Below are 20,688 nucleotides of genomic sequence, written 5' to 3'. Positions count from 1 at the left end.
AGAGATCCTGAACCACTAACACTCCATGAGGAGCGATTGTCACTCTCGTCCCCGCCGCAGTTCAGCACATCAGTACAGAGGAGAACAGTGCCCCTGAGGTCTTACAGATGAAAGCACCTCGAAACAACATGTCTGTCTATCCAGCAGCTGGGAGGTACAATCCCCAGATCTGGTACCTCTGCTCATGCTAGCGCCCAACAATAGCAGCGTGGCCATTGCAGCATGGGCAGCAGCTCAGGCTGGCTGCACCTGTACGTACTGGAGGGTTAGGCAGGGCTGTACTCAGCTGTACCAACCCAAGCCGCCACCCAGGTAGCCCCGGTTACTGTGCTAATTTTAAAGTGCTAGCTGGTGCGGAGCATGTCCCCATGAGCTGGGATCCACATCTCTCGACGGACACACAGACACCTCCTAAGTGGCCCTGAGCTGAACAGAAAGCCTGTGAACTCAAGAGACGACCCACAGGACACAAGGTAAATCAGTCAAAGGGTCCTGATCAGTTTAAAAGTCACCAGTCTTTAAAAACAGGCTGTCCTTACCATGCTGTGAACATTTCCCCCAAGGATTAGAAATGGAAAAAGCTTGAAGATCTCCTTGACTTTTCCCCCTCACACTGTTAAGCTTACACTTTGTGCTCCCTTCAACATGGACAACAAAACTACGCTCGCCAGGGTCACACTTGCTGTGTGTCAGTTTCACATCCCAGGTCTCGGGCACCAGCACAGTGCTGCAAACACTGCAGTGAGTGCTTAAAAATCCTCAGAAACCCCGAGCTTTCATCAGGAACTTACTTCCAAAATCGATTCACAGTCACATTTCCCGCCACCCGGGGCAGGGGGAGGGTCTGGGGCTCCCGACAGCGGCCCAGGCTCCCTGGGCTGCTCTTACCATGGGCCAATTCTGGCTTCTGGCCTGGTCAGGGGGTGGGGCCATGAGGGGTGAGGAGAAGCAGGGGGCGGGGCCTCCTAGTGAGGGTCCCCTTCAGTTCCCCACTGGGAAGAGGCTGGCACTGGCGGGAAGGGCTGCGTGTCACGGAGGGGGAGCCAATCATCTTATCAGCTCACCTATCGCGAAGCACAGCCTCTGTCCATGCCGCTCTGCACCTGCCTGAGGCTTGCAGTTTGGGGCGACAACGCATCCCCCCACACCCCAAACTACTGCCATATTAAAAAAATGGGCAGGCCTAGGTTTTAATGGGGCATGGGGGCCCAATGTTTTTTCTGCCCAGGGCCCCAATAACCCTTAATCGGTCTCTGAGTACAAGAACAAGGAACAGAGATGAGAAGGAGCCTACAAACGAAACGGGCCATAAGACAGAGAAGCATTCCCAGGCATGGGAGCAGGGCAGATTACTTGAATCCAGCAGAAACCATCCTATCCTCTCCTTCCCCCCCCCCCTTCCATCTTCTGCTGCTCTGAGCTAAGTCTCAGCACCGGGGCTGCCCGCAGAGGGACCCCGCAGCTCCCTGCAATGCGTATGCCAGCCAGTCTTGGATCAATAGCTCCAGGTTTATTTTCCCACTCCAACAAGCTTTCCTCAGTCAGGCAGATTTATTCCAAGTGTCCAAACTGCTGCAGTCAGAGAACAGACTTTGCTATGGTTAATGCATAAATGCTGGCTATCGCCTCCCCACCAAGCCGCTACTCGTTCTGGTCAGACACCACGCTGCACCGTCTGGCCATTGTCTGGCCACAGTCCCAGGAGTGGCACCATGCTGATGCCTTCACCCTCACTACAGCCTCTGACTGATCATGCTAGTTCCAGTTTCCCCAGTCACAAACCTCAGAGTCTCCCCTCTCCACCCCATAACATTCCCAGCTGGGCAGCTCGGGGCAGGTTTTCCACAGCAGCAGGCCAATTCCATGGGGGGGTGCAGGAGGCCATGGGCCACAGGTCAAGCTGTCTCTCCAGGGAGCATTTCCCCATATTTTTCTATAAGGCATTGGTGGGAGGAGATCCTTCCCGTTCTCGCACATTGTGTTCCCCTTGGAGAAGTCAGCATCGGTATCTCCTCCAGCAGGTCACTGCACTAAGCCCACGAGCACAGAGCAGCTGAGTTCGGTACTTCTCTCCTGACCCAATGAATCCCTCTACCCACAGGCACACACCCCCATGCCCCGGTGGCAGCCCCACACAGTATCACGCTACACCTGCATCAAAAAGAAAACCCAAGACACACAAGGCAGACACTCCAGGCTCCACCTGGCGCAGCAGCTGTGCGGCTGCCGCTGGCCCCCAAGTGAAACGATGCCAGATTTTGGCTAGCTAGCTGGCACAGACTTTCTAAACCATGTGGGTACTCAGTGAGTAAGTGTCCTTACGTCATAGGCTCCAGCTTTGATCTGCTGATAGAGCTTGTGTTGATCTTCATCCCAAAAGGGAGGGTAGCCCACCAGCAATATGTACAGAATCACTCCTGGGCGGGAGAGACAGACATGTTGCGGTTAGGTTAATTTGCTGTGATTACTCCCATCCTCCATCCAGTCCAGAACTGAGGATAGCCCCCTTCCTCCCCTCAACACTCCTTCTCCCACTGCAGTGTCTGTGCTGAGTCTTCAGCATCTGGGCGGGCTGAATGTGACTGAGTGAGGAGCAGCCCTAAGAGCCTCCATCTCCCCGCGGCTGCTGGTCTGTCCTGGTACCCCAAGATCAGCTCTGATCCCCAGCTCCTAGCACAGGGCCGGTGCACACTGCCCTTCAATCTTCCCACTGCAGCTCCAAGCTGCTTCTAGAAATCAGGCCCAGCGAGGACGCTGGAGAGCAAGGTTCTGCACACACTTCCAAGACTCCTCCCCATGCTCGCCTCACGTGCTCGTCAGGCAGGAAAGCCACCAGGCCTACTCCACACATCAATCGGACATCACCCATGTCCTGCAGCTTTAAACTGATCACTCTTCAGTTACAGGGACACTTACGCTTCCTTTTGAAAAAGGAGCTTCCCTGAATATTTTGTTTTCTATGTCATCAGCACTCAAGGAGCAAGCATTATGGAGCTAAATAAATAATGGAGCACTGGCTCTGCAAGGCGAGGATGGGTCCTGACGATTCAGCCCCAGCAGAAGGCTCTGATGGCTGGTCTGAGAACATGACTAAGCGCTAGGAGCAACTGAGCAACCCAGCAATCCAGGCTCTGACATCAGCTCCGTCTGCAACCTTGGGCATGTCACTTAACCTTTCCATGCCCTCATTTCCCAGGCTGTAAGGAATGGCTGATGTTTGTAAACAATGCTGTGTCAGTGCAAAATGTTATCGCTATGATGGGATCTTACCGCATGCCCATATGTCCACTGGTTTTCCATAAGGATCTTTTCTTAAGACCTCGGGGGAGAGGTAGCCTGGAGTTCCAGCAAAGCCTGGCAGGAGAGGAACGACATGGGGCACACAAAGTACCCAGCTGGAAAGATCGGCTAGCTCCTGCCATGAGAGCTGCCGACTGTAACATTTAACGTTCACAAGCCCACGCCTCCCCTCTGGCCTCCGCTTCCCTGCGTTACCTCTGTGGAAGCGAATCAACACAGGACAGTGGAGGCAAAGGGAGGGTTGGCAGCCCACTGGCCCAAATGCTCTCAACAAGCAAAGAGTGAGGAAGGAATGGGACCGTGTCACCCTCTAGCGCATATTCCCTTGTGCTACATCTCAGCCCATGGCTACATGGATGGGTTGTAGATGGAAAACAAACCCTGGCGCATCCCACAGCCAAAGGATAGGAGACCCATGGCAGTTGTCAGCTCTCAGGAATTTCCAAGGCACTGATCACTGTGAATCTCACTGCCAGCATGCTGTCAGAAAAGATCTGGACCCTACCCTGCCCAGACCCAAACACATCCCAGGAAGTCCAGATCAAGGCTTGGAACTTTGCACCTGTTCCCATTTATAGAAAAAGGGGAAACAATACCCACAGATCTCAACACCCCTGAGCAGCAGGAAAAGTTTGTATCAGGGTCTGAACTTTGGAGCTGGATCAGTCTCTGAAAATCTCCCACCGTACATTTGAGAAGCAAAACAAGAGGAGAGATTCAGCCTTAAGGCACATACAGAGTCACATTTTCTCTGTCGCTCTCATTTTACCCAGTTGCCAGGACCCAGAGGCTGACACTCAACCTGCCTAACCGTTAGCTGGAAGAGGTCAAGACCAAATAAGCTAGACCCTTCCTCTGGCCTGGCGTGTACAAGGGAGGCTGGAAAGGGCAGCTAGAAAAGGGCAGACTCAGAAATTTTCTTCTTACCAAACCATGCCTGCTGCTCCCCCTGCACTTCTATAGCCAGTCCGAAGTCAGCCAGTTTGACAGCGGCACTCTTACACTTACTCGCCAGCAGCAAGTTCTCAGGCTGGAGAGAGAAGAGAAAGAAGGGAGGGGTGGGAGAAAGAGAAATTCATGTTTATTTCCTTTCCTCGGGGCTTTGGTCTGTTAAATTCAGGCAAGGGCCCTGTGTGAAAGCAGTCATTCAGCTTAAGGCCAGCGACGACAGCCAGTGGCCTCAATGAGGGGGGATGGAAAGGGAGAGACTCCTCAGTCTGACACTCATCTCATCTCCCTTGGCTCTCACAGGCCATGCAAGAGCCACTCTCAGCCCAGCCCAGCCCAGCCCAGCCCACACCCCCAGCGCTGACACAAGGTGGCGCTGACAGCACAGTTCCTCCAGGCCAAGATTCCAGCACAGCCGCGCAGAGAGAAAACCGTGCAGCAGATCCAACAATCCACAGCAATGTGGCTCCCCCGAACATCGCACAGTCCCCCAAGCACTGGGCAAGCAAATATGAGAATAAGGGCTGCCAAAGAGACGGAACGTGGGACGGCACCTCTCCACATAGCTCACTGCAGTGCTACTTCAGCTCCTAATGAAAGCACCATTTATTCGTGCTGGGAATCCCTGTCAACAGGAGTTTATTAAATGCTTTCACAGATGAGGGACAAGACCTTCCCCTGTGCCAGGGATGGGATGCAGCTGCTCTGCCTAGCCCTCCCGAAACCACCTTGTACCAGAGACGGGTCCCCCACAGCCTCCCTCTGCCACGTTAGGAAAAGGCTGTCAGCCAAATACCTAACCAGAACATCAGGCACCGGGGAACACCCGCAGTAAAGTGGCAGCAAAACATTTCCCTGGGCTGACAAGTTGCCTCTAGCAAAGAGGGTCCTGCATCTAGCACACATGCCCTGAAGACACTGGCTACAGCTGTCCAGCAGGAAATGGATCTCCCAGGGCTCATACAGACAGGGCCAGGGGTGTGTCAGGAGCGGTGGGGAGGGAGTACAGAATCCCTCCTGTTGTTCATGATGTAACACATGACCCATGGACTGGAGTTTTCAGCAGACAGCAATGCCCTGGGGAGGGCAGGAAAGGTGGCCTTCAGCAGGACAGGAGGCTAGAAATCCACAAACTGGTCCGGACACACACACACACGGTCATTTCAGGCATTTGCTGGAGGCCTGGCTTGCACTGCAGTGCCTCGGTCTCCCATGAGGACTTGTAACCGCAGTCCTGCCCGGTGGGGCTGCCTCACCTGCATGGCAGGGGTGGGGGGAGGTGAGGCACGCTCCGAGCCCACCCGCCTGCATGGTGAAGAAAGGGCGTTCAGAGATGGTGGTTGGTTTAGGAATACATGTCCTCTCACCCCTGCCCGAAGGTCAGGCCCCACTTCACACAGGGGCCAGTACATTACCCTGGGCCGGGGGGCTGTGCCACTGCAGCTTTCACAGTGGAAAAGTCCCCCAAATAAACAAGTCCTCACACCAGAAAAGCCTAGTGAGGAAACTAGGACCTCCCTGCCTCCCACCCAGAAGGCACACTGCGTACGTCTGGACTAGGGACACTGGTAGGCCAAGCTTAGGTTGAGCTCAGCAACTCATGCTAGCTCCATCCCGCTGAAGCATCACCCATTCCCTGCACGCAGCGACAGGGAGGGAAGCACTGGGTGTGCGTGTGTAGCCACCTGCATGTCTGAGCAGGCTAGAACGCCGCTGGCTGAAGTCACGCTCCGGTTGTTACCTTTCCCTACAAACAGGCTGACTTTAGGTGGAGCTTCATTCACATGAGTGAGCTTAGCCCAATCTAAGCACAACCATTGTTCCTAGTCAAGACAAATGTGCTGTGATAGCGCCTCCCCGAGCCATCCCATGTCTCCTCTCGTCAGTTAATTCAGGCCAACCCAACACCCAGGGCTCTACTTCAAAAAGGGCTTTGATCAACTTTACATAGCTCTCCCCATTTCTTTACTGCAGCCCATGGAGCAGGTTTTCAAGGAATCCATTTTGAAGCACCTAGAGGAGAGGAAGGTGATCAGGAACAATCAACATGGATTCACCAAGTGCAAGTCATGCCTGACCAACCTGATCGCCTTCTATGAAGAGGTGACTGACTCTGTGGATGTGGGGAAAGTGGTGGACGTGATAGATCGTGACTTTAGCAAAGCTTTGGATACGGTCTCTTACAGTATTCTTATCAGCAAGTTAAAGAAATATGGGTTGGATGAATGGACTATAAGGTGGATAGAGAGCTGGTTAGATCAACGGGCTCAATGGGTAGCTATCAATGGCTCTAGCTGGCAGCCGGTAACAAGCGGAGTGCCCCAGGGGTCGGTGCTGGAGCCGGTGTTGTTCAACATCTTCATTAATGATTTGGAGGATGGGGTAGATTGCACTCTCAGCAAGTTTGCAGATGACACTAAGCTAGGGGGAGTGCTAGATACCCTGGAAGGTAGGGATAGGATACAGAAGGACCTAAACACACTGGAGGATTGGGCCAAAAGAAATCTGAGGAGGTTCAACAAGGACAAGTGTAGAGTTCTGCACTTAGGACGGAAGAATCCCACGCACTGCTACAGACTGGGGACCGACTGGCTAGGCAGCAGTTCTGCAGAAAAGGACCTGGGGGTTACAGTGAATAAGAAACTGGATGTGAGTCAACAGTGGGTCCTTATTACCAAGGTGGCTAAATGTATATTGGGCTGCATTAGTAGGAACATTGCCAGCAGATCGAGGGAATGTTTATTCCCCTATACTAGGCATTGGTGAGGCCACATCTAGAGTACTGTGTCTAGTTTTGGGCCCCCCCCACTACAGAAAGGATGTGGAGAAGTTGGAGAGAGTCCAGCGGAGCTCAACAAAAATTATTAGGCATCTGGAGAACATGACTTATGAGAAGAGGCTGAGGAAATTAGGCTTGTTTAGTCTGCAGAAGAGAAGAATGAGGGGGGATTTGATAGCAGCCTTTAACTACCTGAAAGAGGGTTCCAGGGAGGATGGAGCTAGGCTGTTCTCAATGGTAGTAGATGACAGAACAAGGAGCAATGGTCTCAAGTTGCAGTGGGGGACGGTCTAGGTTGGATATTAGGAAAAAGTTTTTCACCAGGAGGGTGGTGAAGCACTGGAATGGGTTACCTAGGGAGGTGGTGGAATTTCCATCCCTAGAGGTTTTTAAGCTGTGGCTTGACAAAGCTCTGGCTGGGATGGTTTAATTGGGGTTGGTCCTGCTTTGAGGAGGGGGTTGGACTAAATAACTCCTGAGGTCCCTTCCAATCCTAATCTTCTACGATTCTATTAAACCAAATCTATGGTCACATTTCTCCCCCTCCACATGCACCACTGTGGGGTTTTCAGTGCTCCTCTGTAGCTGTAGGGAGGTTCACAAGCAATGTACCATGTGTGCTGATCTACTACTGCAGGGATGCTCCTTAGGGCTGGTTTGTAACAGAGAAGAGCAAAAAGCAGAATATCAAATACAAACACACCAGAGCAGGGCAGCTCTCGATTACCTCTGGTCTGTTACGGTGGACAGCTGATGAGGGCTGAGCCCCTAAGGGCCATGTGTTAAGCAAAGAGCATGGAATAATTTAATTTTAAAAAGCAGAATTATAAGACTTGAGGAGCAGCTGAAGGGAACTGGGCTGGGTGTGAGAAGGAACGCGCTAGTCATCTTGGGAGCCCAGCTTCTGGCCAATTCTAACAGAACAACCTGGCTTGGGAGATTACGTGGGATCTTTCACGTTTGTACCCTATAGGTGGCCATTGGAGAAGTGACCAGGAAAGCACTGTGCGAGGCAGAATACGTCTCGGTGCTCATACTGAAACATACCCATTCGAGTGCAAGTCTACAGCGGAAAACTACACTGCTATCCTGTAGCACGAAGAACCATCCATGCTTCCAGAGACTCCCTGGTCTTGAGCATTAGCATCCCTAACGGTAGCCTTTCCCACCCTTCACCACCACTGTACAGCTTCCAGACAACGTGTGTTTATTAAGCCCTCCAGAAGGTATTTTTTATATTGTGCTTCTGCTGAGGCTACTGTCTTCTGACTCCCAGGCTTTATGTAACCTTTTCATCCTACAGCACAGCAGAGCCAGAAGCGGACGCCACCTTGCATTAATCTAATGGCGCAGCTTCCGGCCATCATATTCCCACACAAGACGGAGCGTGTCGCTAGATGGACAGGCCTCCTGGTGCAAAGCTTTTACTTTCTAGAGTCAGATCAACCTCCAGCACAGCAAGCCCTGGGCAGGAAGGGAGCTGAAACCTCTCAGGTGTTGGGCTCTGGGGCCAGAAATGTGCTGTAGCGTGGTAGAAGCCTGATTCAGCCTGTGCTTACCCCATCGGCCATTTTGTTTTATTTAGCTTATAATGGCTCTAGTGACCAGCTACAAGAGAACAGCACAAGCAACTCACGCTGCATGACCAGGCCTAGTCCAATGGCATGTCCTTGGCAATCCAAGTGTGGGATAAATATACATGTGCTCTATGCAAACGGACTCAGTCCAGCAGAGTAAACACAGCACGCCAGGCCCTCGTTAGGCTTTCTGGTGGCAGACTAGAAAGTGTCCTTCACGCTAATGAATTCCAGCATGAGCCCCTCTGACTGCCTGCCCCCTCCCCAAAGACTGACCCCCGTTCCTCCCCCACCTAGAGCTGCCTCGCAGAGAGGATGACAGACAGCGAATGCTCAAGCAGCCCCTGAGCAAGGCTCTCTGGGAGTCACGCGCCCGCTGGGGAAACCCAGAGGAGATACTGGCGCTTCAGGAACCTCCATACCCAGCACAAGCAAGGACCCCGGTGCAACCATCAGCCTCCGAGGCCCCTGCCCTGCCCAGCCAACGACATTGACTGCTGTCTCCCTCCCCCAAGTCGTGGAGACAGCATTACCTTCAAATCCCTGTGCACGATATCATGCTGGTGAATGTGATTCACGCTCTCCAGTATCTGGTGGATACAGTGGCTTCAAGACGAGCAGAGGGAGAAAAGGAGACAGACACGGTTACACACACGCCTTCAGCCACTGCAGGGAGAGTTCAGGGATTCTGGGCTGACACCTGCCCCCAAATAGCTCCTCCATCCCCATCATGCCCACCAGCAGCTGCTGCCAAACTCTACCACAGCTGGAATATTGTTGCTTAGCAACAGGGTTTCAAAGACAACTTGACTGTGGGCTTAGATGGCAGGACCTCAGCCTCCCTCCCACCGTCTCACTGGCCCCTTTCCCTGCCCACCTCCTTCCCTTCCCCCTGCCACCAGGCCACTGGTTTGCTCCATCGGCTGAGCAGAGGTGCCCGCGTGTGTGCGAGCAGTAGCTCAGGGTTGCACTAACAAGGCCAAGACACACAGAAACACTCATCTTGGCCCGGCCCAAGCTTTCACGAGACAGCAGCCTCCTCCATCAAGCTCGGGATGGAGAGTCTGGGCGCCTGCCCATGGACACGGCCTTCAGAGCAACATTTCAAGCACTTTGCATACACAATGTGCGCGCACACACCTCACCTGCACCCGCTAGCCAGGTACCTTTTAAGTACAGAGCCCACTTAGGGAGTTAGAAGCTGAAAAACAGGCTCCTTCCCTGCAGAGCGCAGTGTGCCGCACTCCCCCAGTCGGCAGAGAACCAGTGCCACTCTCGGCACTGGCGCCAGAGAGAGAGGAGCAACACGTTATTTACACTTGGCTTGTCAGGGACAATGTTACACCCACAGAGCGTGCACCAGCCTCTCACAGGAGCAGCTGAGATTGCTGGAGGAGGCGAGTCAGCCTGAGAGAAGTTCCCAAGCCCTCGGGCTGGAGCAGATGCAGCAGCATTTACGTAGGTGTCAGACAGAGAGGAAGCCTCTTTGATGTGGAAAGGAGCATGGATTTTAACAGCTCCTGTGGCCAGGCAGGAAGAGCCTGTCTGTAGGAAGTTGGGGTACTCGGCCTCCTCTGCTGGTTCATCCTGGAGAAGCCAGAGCAGGCGATCCTGGTGGGAACACACAGCTGTTTTTCCAAGTCTCAGGGGCCCAAGGTTTCTTTATTGATCTTACAGATTGGAAATGGGTGACATGTTTGCTGAACTGTGTATCATTACCCCACCAGCCCCTCCCACTGTAACTGGCAACACGAGCCGTGGGGTCAGAGTCTGCGAATATCTCCCCGTTCCCAAACCAAAACAAAAAAATGTATAATTAGAACACAGCCGAGCCTGAGTGAGAGAGGCTTTCTGGCCAAAAATGGCAAAAGAGCGAGGTGTCGCAGCGAGCCAAGCAAGGAGGATTGGCACGATGCTCACTCTCCCAGCCTGCTGTGGAATTCAGCTCCACTCAGCCTGCAGAGAGAAAGGGAGGGCTTTGCATTCACTCAGCGAACGCTCATCTCCGTGGGCAGCTGGAGTCGGTGGGATCGAGCACCCTTAGAGCAGACAAGAAGGCGTTGCATAGGCACAGGGCAAGAAGTGGTGCCCCCATCCTCTCCTCTTCCCATAGCTTAACCAGTGTCTGCCCCTTCCTCTGCTACTCGCAGTGCTCCTCACTATCGTTCCTTATCCCCTGCACCCTCCAAGGGATGGGCGGCTGTGTGCAGGAGGAGAAAGTCCAATCACCTCCCGCCCCAGCTAGACTGAATGGACGAGTGAGGGAGTATCACTTGGCCCAGGACAAGACGCCTGCAACAGCCCCAGAGCCATTAAACACATCCCCAAGGCTCTTGGATCTAACATCACCAGCTCCCTCAGAGATCTCCTGCCTCCCTGGGCTTCCTTCGGCACAAGCACACAGTGCCCTGTCGCAGCACGTCCCAGCGGGGGACTGTGATGTACAATGCTGCACTTCCAGCACCATGCAGCAGCTGGGCAGGCAGAGGCTGTCACTGTGCCGCAGGAGAAGCAAAGAGCTCCCAAGCAGTGCCCCGGAAATGCTGACAAGGACTGTACTCTGTTCTTTTACATAGACCACAGAGCAGCTCCATGCGTGCACCTCCCCCCAACCTGCCACACCCCATCACTCTAACCTAGGCACCCAAAGCTGCCCGGCCAGCGCAGCTCACTGCCACATGCTTGCTGTTCCCGTCTCTTCCCTCCCACAGGATCCTCCCAGGCTGCTCTCAGCGCCCACTCCAGCAAAGGGCGGGCAAGAAGAGTGTACCGAGTAGGGCCAGGGTTCCATGAAACTTCACCTTAAGCCTCAGCTTCCCCCTAAACCAGAGCTGAAGAGACGCTACTTAGCTGCAGGTCCAATTTCACATAACCATCTCTGAAGGCAGACAAGAGATACAGAGCCCACACCTGGACTAATGAGACAATGGGACACCATCAACCAACAATTCAGGGTTGGCCAGGGATATCAGGAGCGAGCCCAGGCCCACCTTGTTTAGGGAAGCCTAACTCTTTTTTTTGGGGGGGGGGTGGGAGGGGAGGAGAAGGACACAGAGAGGGGAGACAGGGCTTAAAAAGTCTGTTTAAAGTTGAGCGCGTCCCTTCCCATGCTGTGCCTTGTGCTAAGTGCCTGTCCGCAGAGGTTCAGTGTGCTTTACACACATGGGGGCACGCGTCATGCCCATTTCACACATGGGGAAGCGGAGGTAGAGGTAAGTTACATAGAACTGCATGTGGTGACGAGGAGTTCCTGGAAGGGCTGGGAAAAGAAACCAGCAGTCCTGGCTTCCAGTCCTCTAACTGGACTGCAAGACAATTCTTCCTCTTGTGCGTTACCCTTCCAAACACACACGGCTGCTCCTGTGCCAGCAGCCAGACAAAGCAGCTGGCAGCAGGGCCCCCCAGAGACCAGCAACGTCTGCAAGGGGGAAGGGCCAAAAGCCACACTAAGTCAGCTGCACTGCAGTGGTCACCAATATAGATTGAATGGTTGCCTTAGCAACAGGATGGAGGGGAGGGGTTTTGCACATGGGGAGCATCTATTTTACCACACAGCCTCGTACAGACGCCCCACACTCTCTGACGTGATAGGCACGTAAAAGGGGACAAATTCTTACCTAGCATCAGCTTCACTGTAGTATTCTCTGGCGACGATGTCTTCAAAGAGTTCTCCACCAGTGACCCTGAGTGAGACACGCCAAGGGAGGTTAGACTAGCCACGCGCAGTGAAGAGACACAAGGGCTACACCCATGCTCGGAGGGGCACGAGGCTGCCCCTCTGCTGCAGAACGAGTTCCTCCACCACCCTACTGAATCTTTGCATGGTATTATCCCCGAGGTGGGGGGGAGGGGGGCGGAGCAGGGACAGAAACCCCAGAGCACCAGCTCCCAAATTCAGGTCAGAGAGGGCATTGAGAGCAACAAGGGATCATTACCCAAACAGTGAGGCATCCTCGCACTCACATCCACAGTGACTGGGCCACTGGGGACCACTTCCCTAGCAAACAAGCACCAGCATCTTGCTCTACATAATTGTAACTAGTACAGATGCCATAAACATACTGCCCGCACATGCGCTCTTTCCCCCTCTACTGCCTAGAGCTTATCGTCTCTTTGGCATAGAAAGGACACCTGTCCTCCCCTGGAACAATCTCATCATCCCCTAAAATTAGATAGCAGACCCAGGTCAGAAGCTGCCATGCTGCATACATCTCACCCTTAAACATGCTGCCAGGCAGTTACAACATCCATTCCCACCATGTCCCTCTCTGTCCTACTTTCTGACCTCTCTCATACAAGGCACCCCCATCACCTATTCCCCCTCCACCACACCCACATGGTGAAACCCCGTCCACCTCCCTTATTCTCTCTCACATGCAGAGTTCATGCTGAAGAAGATGTGGGGAAGGCTCAACACCAGAGAGAGAATCATGCAAACCAGCACTGTACACTGGCCAACATTTCCAGTTGCTTAAGGGCCACTGAGTCTTTGGCTCTAGGACGCACTGATCTTCACCTCCTTGAGCCAGCATGAAGCCAAGTGTGATTTTGTTGCAAAATGACTATTGTCCCAGGAGAGTAGATGGAAACCATATCTAGGAGGAGGTTCTTTGTCAACAGATGAGAGCCTTGCTGACGGGAGCTCAGTACAGGTCCCGGTGGGGATAGGAGGGGGGGAAAGAGCGGGGGTTCAAGGATCTTTTATTCTGCTCTTAATCAGCAGACCACAGGTTTGTCTCAGCCATGAAGCAACAAGCCAAAAGGAGGCACTTACAGATCAAAGACGAGGTAGTGGAAACCTTCTTCTGAAATACTGTCATGGAGCCGCACTGCAAAAACACAAGCAAGAAACCAGGGCCTTTAGAGAGCACACAGGCAACGTAACATTTTCCACATCTGATCCATCCCCCTTAGAAATCCACAACCACCTTCCCCCAATCCCATCCTGCAAACTCTTGCTCCTTTCATCCCCATCACCCTCACTCTGGAACCGAGAACCCTATTCCCCCGTCCCTGAACAAGCTCCCCGTTTAGCATCCGATCGAAGGGCTCAGGGGAAACACGATGGTTCTCAGTATGAGAGGTCTCTATTTTCACACCATATATTTCAGGAAGCAAGTTCTGCAAGTTGCTCTCCCTGAAAAATCTGTTCAGGCTGGCCTCAGGACACTGGACTACGCAGCAACCCCAACCACAATACAACTGTGCTTTTAAAAGCATCTTTCATGCCAACAACTAGCCTTAAAACTGCTTCGTAGAGTCAAAAACAGTTAACACAAAAAATGACAGCAGAGGGGGGAGAGCAATTCCCAGGGGGAGATTTCCACCTGAGATTGGGCATGAGAAGGCGAGGTGAGAACAGGACAGATGGTTCCAGATGGCAAGGGCAGCAGAGGAAAAGGCTCTCACTCCAAAAGCTGGGAGATTGATGGAAGCAATCTAGAAAGGGATCTTACAAACAGCAAAGAGCAGCCAGGATTATGACACGAGAAGGAGAGCTCCATCAGTGATGCTGTGAGACAAAGGTGAGGCCCCCAGAGACACTGCATGTGGGGAAGGCGGGCACCAGCGGTCTCCATGCACTGGAGTCAGGAGGGGACACTGATGGTGCGGCACTAATCCACGCAGGCAGGTGCACAGATGGAAATTCCAGCTGAGCTGGAGTGGAGCCAGCACAAGTGCAGTGCTGCAGAGGTGGCAACTAAGGTGTTCAGGCACAGGAGAGAGAGAAGGAGAAGGGAAATTCAGGGTCCAGGACGGATGCTAAGGATGAAGGTAGTGAGTCATGGAAACACATAAAAGGAGCTGGGTTGTGGTTCACGATGCTCTTCCTGGCCAAGGGCAGCACTTCTGTGATACATTTTGATGAAGGAAGTGGAGTGTCAGTTGGTCAAAACAGACAGAGAACACGACAGGGAGCTGCTGTCAAAGATACACAGAGTGCAGCATCAGTGCCTAAGGTTAAAGGGACGGCAAAGATGGTAGACAATAAAGGCAGACAGGAAAGAAGGGAGGGCTGAGAATGGAGTTTTGCAAGCACCTGGCAGACTGGGCTGCGGAAGAGTTTCCTTAAAAGCCAGCCAAAGAGCAGTGTGATAAGTAAGAGTGGAACCATGACAGGAGGGAACCAGAGATGTCTGCACAGCTAGGAAAATGGAGTGGTATCCAGTATTAAAGGCTACACAGAAGAAAAGGAGACGAGTCTTTCCAGCAATCCAGGTCGTTAGCTAAACAAAGGAGAGCAGTTTCCCTACGTTGGCTCTTGGGGACCTCAGATTGAAATCGGACTGAAGTCTGTTCAGTAAGACGTGACTCAGAGGAGAAAAAACAGTTATTAACCTTCCGTAACTGTTGTTCTTGGAGATGTGTTGCTCATGTCCATTCCATGCTAGGAGTGTGCACACCGTGAGCATTGCTGTTGGAGATTTTTCCCTTGGTAGCATCCGAAGAGCTGGCTCTAGCGCTCTCTGGAGCCATGCACATAGGCACCAATATAAGAGGCGCCACCAGCCCTGCACCCTCAGGTCCGTCTTGTCGGTAGCGCTGACAGAGGGATAAGGAGGGTGGGTCATGGAATGGACGTGAGCAACACATCTCAAAGAACAACAGTTATGGGAGGTTAGCAACTGTTTTTTCTTCTTCGAGTGCTTGTTCATGGTCATTCCATGCTAGATGACTCACAAGCAGTATCCCCAGAAGTGGGCTTGGAGTTCATAGATGTGCTGACTGCAACACTGCTCTCCCAAAAGTGACATCATCTTGGGCCCGTTGGGTGATGGCGCAGTAAGAAGCAAAAGTATGGACTGATGACCAGGTTGCAGCTCTGCAGATGTCCTGGACTGGCACCTGTGAGAGGAATGCTGCTGACAAAGCCTGGGCTCTTGTGGAATGGGCGGTCACACTGGCCGGAGGCAGGAAGTTCGCCTGTTCATAGCAAGCCCAAATACAGGCAGTAATCCAGGACGAGATTCTTTGGGAGACACAGGAAGCCTTCTCATCCTTTCTGCTACCTCCACAAAGAGATGCGTGAATTTGCGGAAGGGCTTAGTCCTCTCAATATAAAAGACAAGGTCCCACTTAACGTCCAACACACGAAGCTGATGTTCTTCAGCGGACTTGTGAGGCTTTGGGAAGAAGAAGGTAGAAAGATGTCTCGGTTGTTGTGGAACTGTGACACTACTTTTGGTAGGAAGGCCAGATGGGGGCGCAACTTGTCCTTGTAGAACACTGTATAAGGGGATTCTGACGTAAGGACTTCAAACTCAGAGACCCTTCCAGCTGAGGTGATTGCCACCAGGAAGGCAACAATGCAGCAGGAAGCATGATGCTAACAGCTCAAAGGGGGGCCCCCAGAAGTTTCAACAGGACCAGGTTTAAGTCCCATGGGGGGAAGTAGGTTCGCCAACCTGAGGGTAGAACCTTTCCAGCCCCCCCTTGAGAAACCTGACCATCTTCTCATGGGAGAACACTGATCTGTCATTCACTGGAAGGTGGAAGGCTGAGATGGCAGACAAGTTAACCTTAACAGATGAGAGTGCCAGACCTTAATGCGTCCACCTGGAGCAGATGGTCCAAAAATGGACTGCAGAGAAGAGCAGGGTGGAGAGAGATTCCGTTCAGAGGCCCAACAAGTGAAACTTTTCCACTTAGCCAGGTAGGTAGCACTGGTGGAAGGCTTTCTGCTACCTAGCAAGGCCTACCAAACCTGATCCCTGTGCTTCAGGGTTCAGTCACACATCAACCACGCAGTCAGGTGCAGGGAGGCAATATTCAGGTGAAGCAACCTGCCATGGTCTTGTGAGATCAGGTTCACGCGGAGTGGGAGCATGAGTGGCGTTGCCACCAAGCAATCCAGGAGCACTGGGCAAACCAACATTGGCCTAGCCACGCCGGTGCTGACAGGATAACCTTTGCCTTGTCCCGTTCGATTTTCAGGAGAACCGAGCGGGCTCAGGGGATGGGAGGGTAGGCGTACCATAGATGGTCTGCCCACGAGAGCAGAAAGGCATTGGGGAAAGAGCCTGCACAGTGAGCAGGACTGATGACATTTCCTGTTCTGCCTGGGGGCGAACAGGTCTAACTGGGGAGGCCCCCACCTCTGGAAGATGACACTGATGACCTCTGGGTGAAGGGGCCACTCGTGGTGAGAGGAAAAGGCTCTGCTGAGGTGATCCATCAGCACGTTTCAGGCTTCCGGGAGATGAGACACCCCGAGGTGAATGGCTTGTTTAACAGAAACCCCACAATCACAGGGCCTCTGGCACAAGGCCGAAGATCAGGCCCTTCCCTGCTTGTTGATGTAAAACATGGATGTAGTGTTGTCTGTCAGGACCTGCACCACCTTGCCTGAGATGTAGGGAAGGAACACCTGGCAAGCTAAACATACCGTCCTGCGTTCCCTGACATTTATATGTAGGGCAAGTTCTTCTTGGAACCAGAGGCCCTGGGTCCTGAGCTTACCAAGGTGGGCTTCCCATCCTAGGTCTGACGCATCTGAGACTAAGGCTACCAATGGTTGAAGGGCAGCAAAGGGTACCCCCCTCCATTACTGATCCTGGGTCTTTCCACCAGGTCAAGGAAACAAGGACCAAGACTCTGAGCAATCGAGTCCAAGTGGTGTCTGCTCAGGGAGTAGACTGACGCCAGCCTCCTTTGGAGGGGCCTGAGGTGCAGGATTGTGGATGTGAAGCATGCGTCCTTTAAGTCAAGGACAGCGTACCAGTCTCCTGGGTCCGGGCAGGGAATGATGGAGGCCAGGGAGACCATACGGAACCTCAGTTTCTTGAGATATCTGTTGAGGCAACACAGGTCCAGGATGGGCCAGAGCCCCCGCTTGGCTTTTGGGATTAGGAAGTATTGGGAGTAAAACCCCTTCCCTCTCAAGTCTTGAGGAACTTCCTCCACAGCCCCCATACATAGGAGGGATGGCACCTCCTGGAGGAGAAGTTGCTCATGAGAAGGGTACCTGAAGAGGGACGTGGATGGGAGTGTGGAAGGGAGTGGTGTATAAAAGCTGGAGGATGACATACGGCATATACAGGCCTAAGGATCAAAGGGTGGCCCTCTGGTCCTTCAGTCCATGAAGTTTCGTGTCCATCTGCTCTGAAAAAAGGTAGGAGCCTTTATATTGGAAGCCCTGGATGGACCCCATGACCTCGTGGGGAAGGCTTCAGGACTGGAACTAGGAACAGGTCTGAGGGCGGCCTCCATGAGGATAGCCTTTAGCCTAATGTCCTGTTCCTTTTCCGTGCGGGGTCTTAAGTCCCAGCAGATTTGGCACTTGTTCTTTACGTGAGTTTCCCCCAAGCACTTCAAGCAGCTGGCGTGCGGGTCACTCACGGGCACAGGTTTGCCACTGGAGGCACATGGTTTGAAGCCCAGGGACTGGAGTGAGAAGTCCCTTGCTGGTAGGAACTATCTACACTAACTATATAAACAAACACTATTTGTGAAACTGTATACACTAAACTATTAGCACTACGAATGAAGAAAGACTCCGAAACCACTGGGACGAAGCCTTGCCAGAGCAAGAAAGGGTTGTTCCAGCAACTGTCACGGGCGATAAGAAGGAACCGAGAGGCTGTGAAGCCGGCGGCACCCCTCATACCGGTGCATATGTGGGCGGCTCCAGAGGGCAATAGAGCCAGCGCACGCGGCACGCGCACACCTAGCATGGAATGGACATGAGCAAGCACTCAAAGAACTACTTTTCTAAGCAGTTTGCTGAGAAGGCGAGCTCCGGGAGAGAGTGGCTGCCGCAGTGTCAGGGCCAAGGACGGGCCTGAAGGAAGAGACTGGGCACAGGCAGGCTGGCCAGGGATGACTGACAATGGTAATAACGTGAAGGTGGGGAGACAGATGAGGGAAGGGTCCAGAAAGAGCAGGAAAGAAAAAAATATGTTCACAGGGATGAGTGGAGAACATACTGAAACTCTCCACCCCTTCAATCCCACCCCAATCCAGCCCCCTGGCCCACGAGTGCCGCTGAGTATTAATTCCGCTTCTCCTCAGCAATGCAATAGCAGAAGCACTTTCTTGAGGTATGTCTTCACTGCAAAAAACAGGTATGTTCCTAAGTCAGGTTAGCTAACACTAGTTAAGACAGCAGTGAAGACAAAGAAACTCTGCTTTTAATTCAGGTTAGCAGCTCCAGTTAACACATTTAGAAGAGCTGGGAGTGGAATGGGAGCTGCTAACCAGAGTTAAAACAAAGCCTTCACTGCTGTTTTATCTGGAGTTAGCTAATGTAGTTCGCTAACCTGAATGGAGACAGACACACAGACGCCCTCCCTCTGCCTCACTCGGTCCCAGGCATTGCTCACCAAACTGACTTGCATTTTGCAGCCTTGCCATCAAAGCTGGGCTCCTGTTTTGATATTGACATTAACCCCCACCCCGCCCGATTACTGCTTTGACGTAAAGATTAAATGATTTACTCTTCTCTCAACGCAACTCCAATTACCAGAGTTTATCGGCTTAACGACATTATCTCCCCTTTCCACCATCACTCAGCCACCACAAGCAACAGCAGCAGCAGCACATAACCCAGCAAAAAGCTCCCCCGCCCTCTAGGTAGAGTGTGGGATGCGTGTGCTGGTGTGCGTGTGTGTTGGTTGGTTGGTTAGTTAGATAGTTGGTTAAAAGGGTCCCTGAATCCCCTCTGCTTTAGTTCACCATCACTTTCCATGTGTCTTGCAATCCCCAGATGACCAACTCCCCCTCTTTCCAACTAGTATAAAACCCTCTCCTCTATACCCATGGCCGGCTTTTCACACCGGGGTAGGACGTAGGTTCCTGGCCCTGACTAACTCCCCATGTAACAAGGTCCCTGTGTTCTATAAAGGCTGCTAGCCCTGCCATCCTGGACTAGTATACCTCTGATGTGCTATGTAACAGTGGCACAGAAGATGGAGGTGCGGAATATGTCTAGATGCTGGGGGCAGGAGAAGCCAAGAGGCCAATTCCAGACATGAGATCATAGACAAGAGAGATGGAAAAGATGGATTGGCACATCCAGCCCATCACTTTGCAAAGCAGGGCTGTTCTCTACACAGCATTTAACGGTGCTTTAATTATTCAAGCAACAAAGCTTCCACCACTCCCTTTGAGACTACCGCAGACCTGCATCTCCTGGCCTCCTCTTCAGGGAGATAATACCCCTGCATCTAGCGCAGCAAGCTGCCCAAGTGCATGCTCTGCAAACAGAGCTTTGAGTCGCATTGATCGGGGCATCTAGGGAATACAGGGGTTCTGCACAGTCATGTGAGAACCCAGCACTTCCCTGAGGAGTCCATTCTCACTCCTCACATCCCGCTATCAATTCATTTGATGAGCAGATACAGTAGCTGCGAAGAGATCATTCAAGCCACATTCCCTTCCCAACAGGGATGTTTTAGCCAAAGGCTCTTTTCAAAATAAGGGGTAGGGAGGCACACAGGGGGATGCATATGACCGTCCTCCCTCTTGCAGCTTTAGAGAAACTCAAACCCTGCCAAGGCTGCAGGCTCACAGGCTGCCCCATGATTGCATCTCAGGGTACGTCTACACTGGAGCTGGAGGTATAGTTTCCAGCTCAGGCAGACATACTGGGCTAGCTCTGAGCGAGCTAGAAGGCTAAGCACAGAAATGCAGATGTGACAGTAAGAGCCGTGGGACGGAGCAGCTGTCCAAGTACGTACCTAGGGTTTCAGATGGGACAATGTTAGACAGTGTTTGTCTAATCTACTCTTAAAAATCTCCAATGATGGAGATTCCACAACCTCCCTAGGCAATTTATTCTCATGCTTGACTACCCTCACAGATAGAAAGTTTTTCCTAATATCCAACCTAAACAACCCTTGCTTCAATTTAAGCCCATTGCTTCTTGTTCTATCCTCAGAGATTAAGGAGAACAATTTTTTCTCCCTCCTCTTTGTAACAACCTTTTATGTACTTGAAAACTGTGATGTCCCCTCTCAGTCTTCTCTTCTGCAGACTAAACAAACTCAGTTTTTTCAATCTTCCATCATAGGTCATGTTTTCTAGACCTTTAATAATGTGTGTTGCTCTTCTCTGGACTTTCTCCAATTTGTCCACATTTTTCCT

At 52.4% G+C, this 20,688-nt stretch overlaps 1 protein-coding gene across 33 annotated transcripts in view; it reads right to left on the bottom strand.

Annotated features, from left to right (window-relative positions):
* Positions 1-20,688, bottom strand: part of CAMK2G (calcium/calmodulin dependent protein kinase II gamma) — a 162,762-nt gene that overhangs the window by 67,504 nt on the left and 74,570 nt on the right. For all 33 annotated transcript variants that reach the window (XR_010917904.1, XR_010917932.1, XM_067537480.1 and 30 more), the window contains exons 4-9: positions 13,379-13,433; positions 12,222-12,287; positions 9,138-9,210; positions 4,228-4,330; positions 3,271-3,354; positions 2,323-2,417 (exon numbers count right to left, since the gene is read on the bottom strand). Coding sequence is in view for 31 of the 33 variants with exons in the window: in XM_067537480.1 (XP_067393581.1) it covers positions 2,323-2,417; positions 3,271-3,354; positions 4,228-4,330; positions 9,138-9,210; positions 12,222-12,287; positions 13,379-13,433 (476 nt within the window). In the remaining 2 variants the exon portion in view is untranslated. The remainder of the gene's footprint in view (positions 1-2,322; positions 2,418-3,270; positions 3,355-4,227; positions 4,331-9,137; positions 9,211-12,221; positions 12,288-13,378; positions 13,434-20,688) is intronic.

This window comes from Emydura macquarii, unplaced genomic scaffold (assembly GCF_026122565.2).
Source record: "Emydura macquarii macquarii isolate MOO-44397 ecotype Brisbane River unplaced genomic scaffold, CSIRO-AGI_Emac_v2 contig_67, whole genome shotgun sequence".
Lineage (NCBI taxonomy): Eukaryota > Metazoa > Chordata > Testudines > Chelidae > Emydura > Emydura macquarii.
The sequence above is the reverse complement of the archived record's forward strand: the minus strand, read 5'-3'. Positions and strand labels throughout refer to the sequence as shown.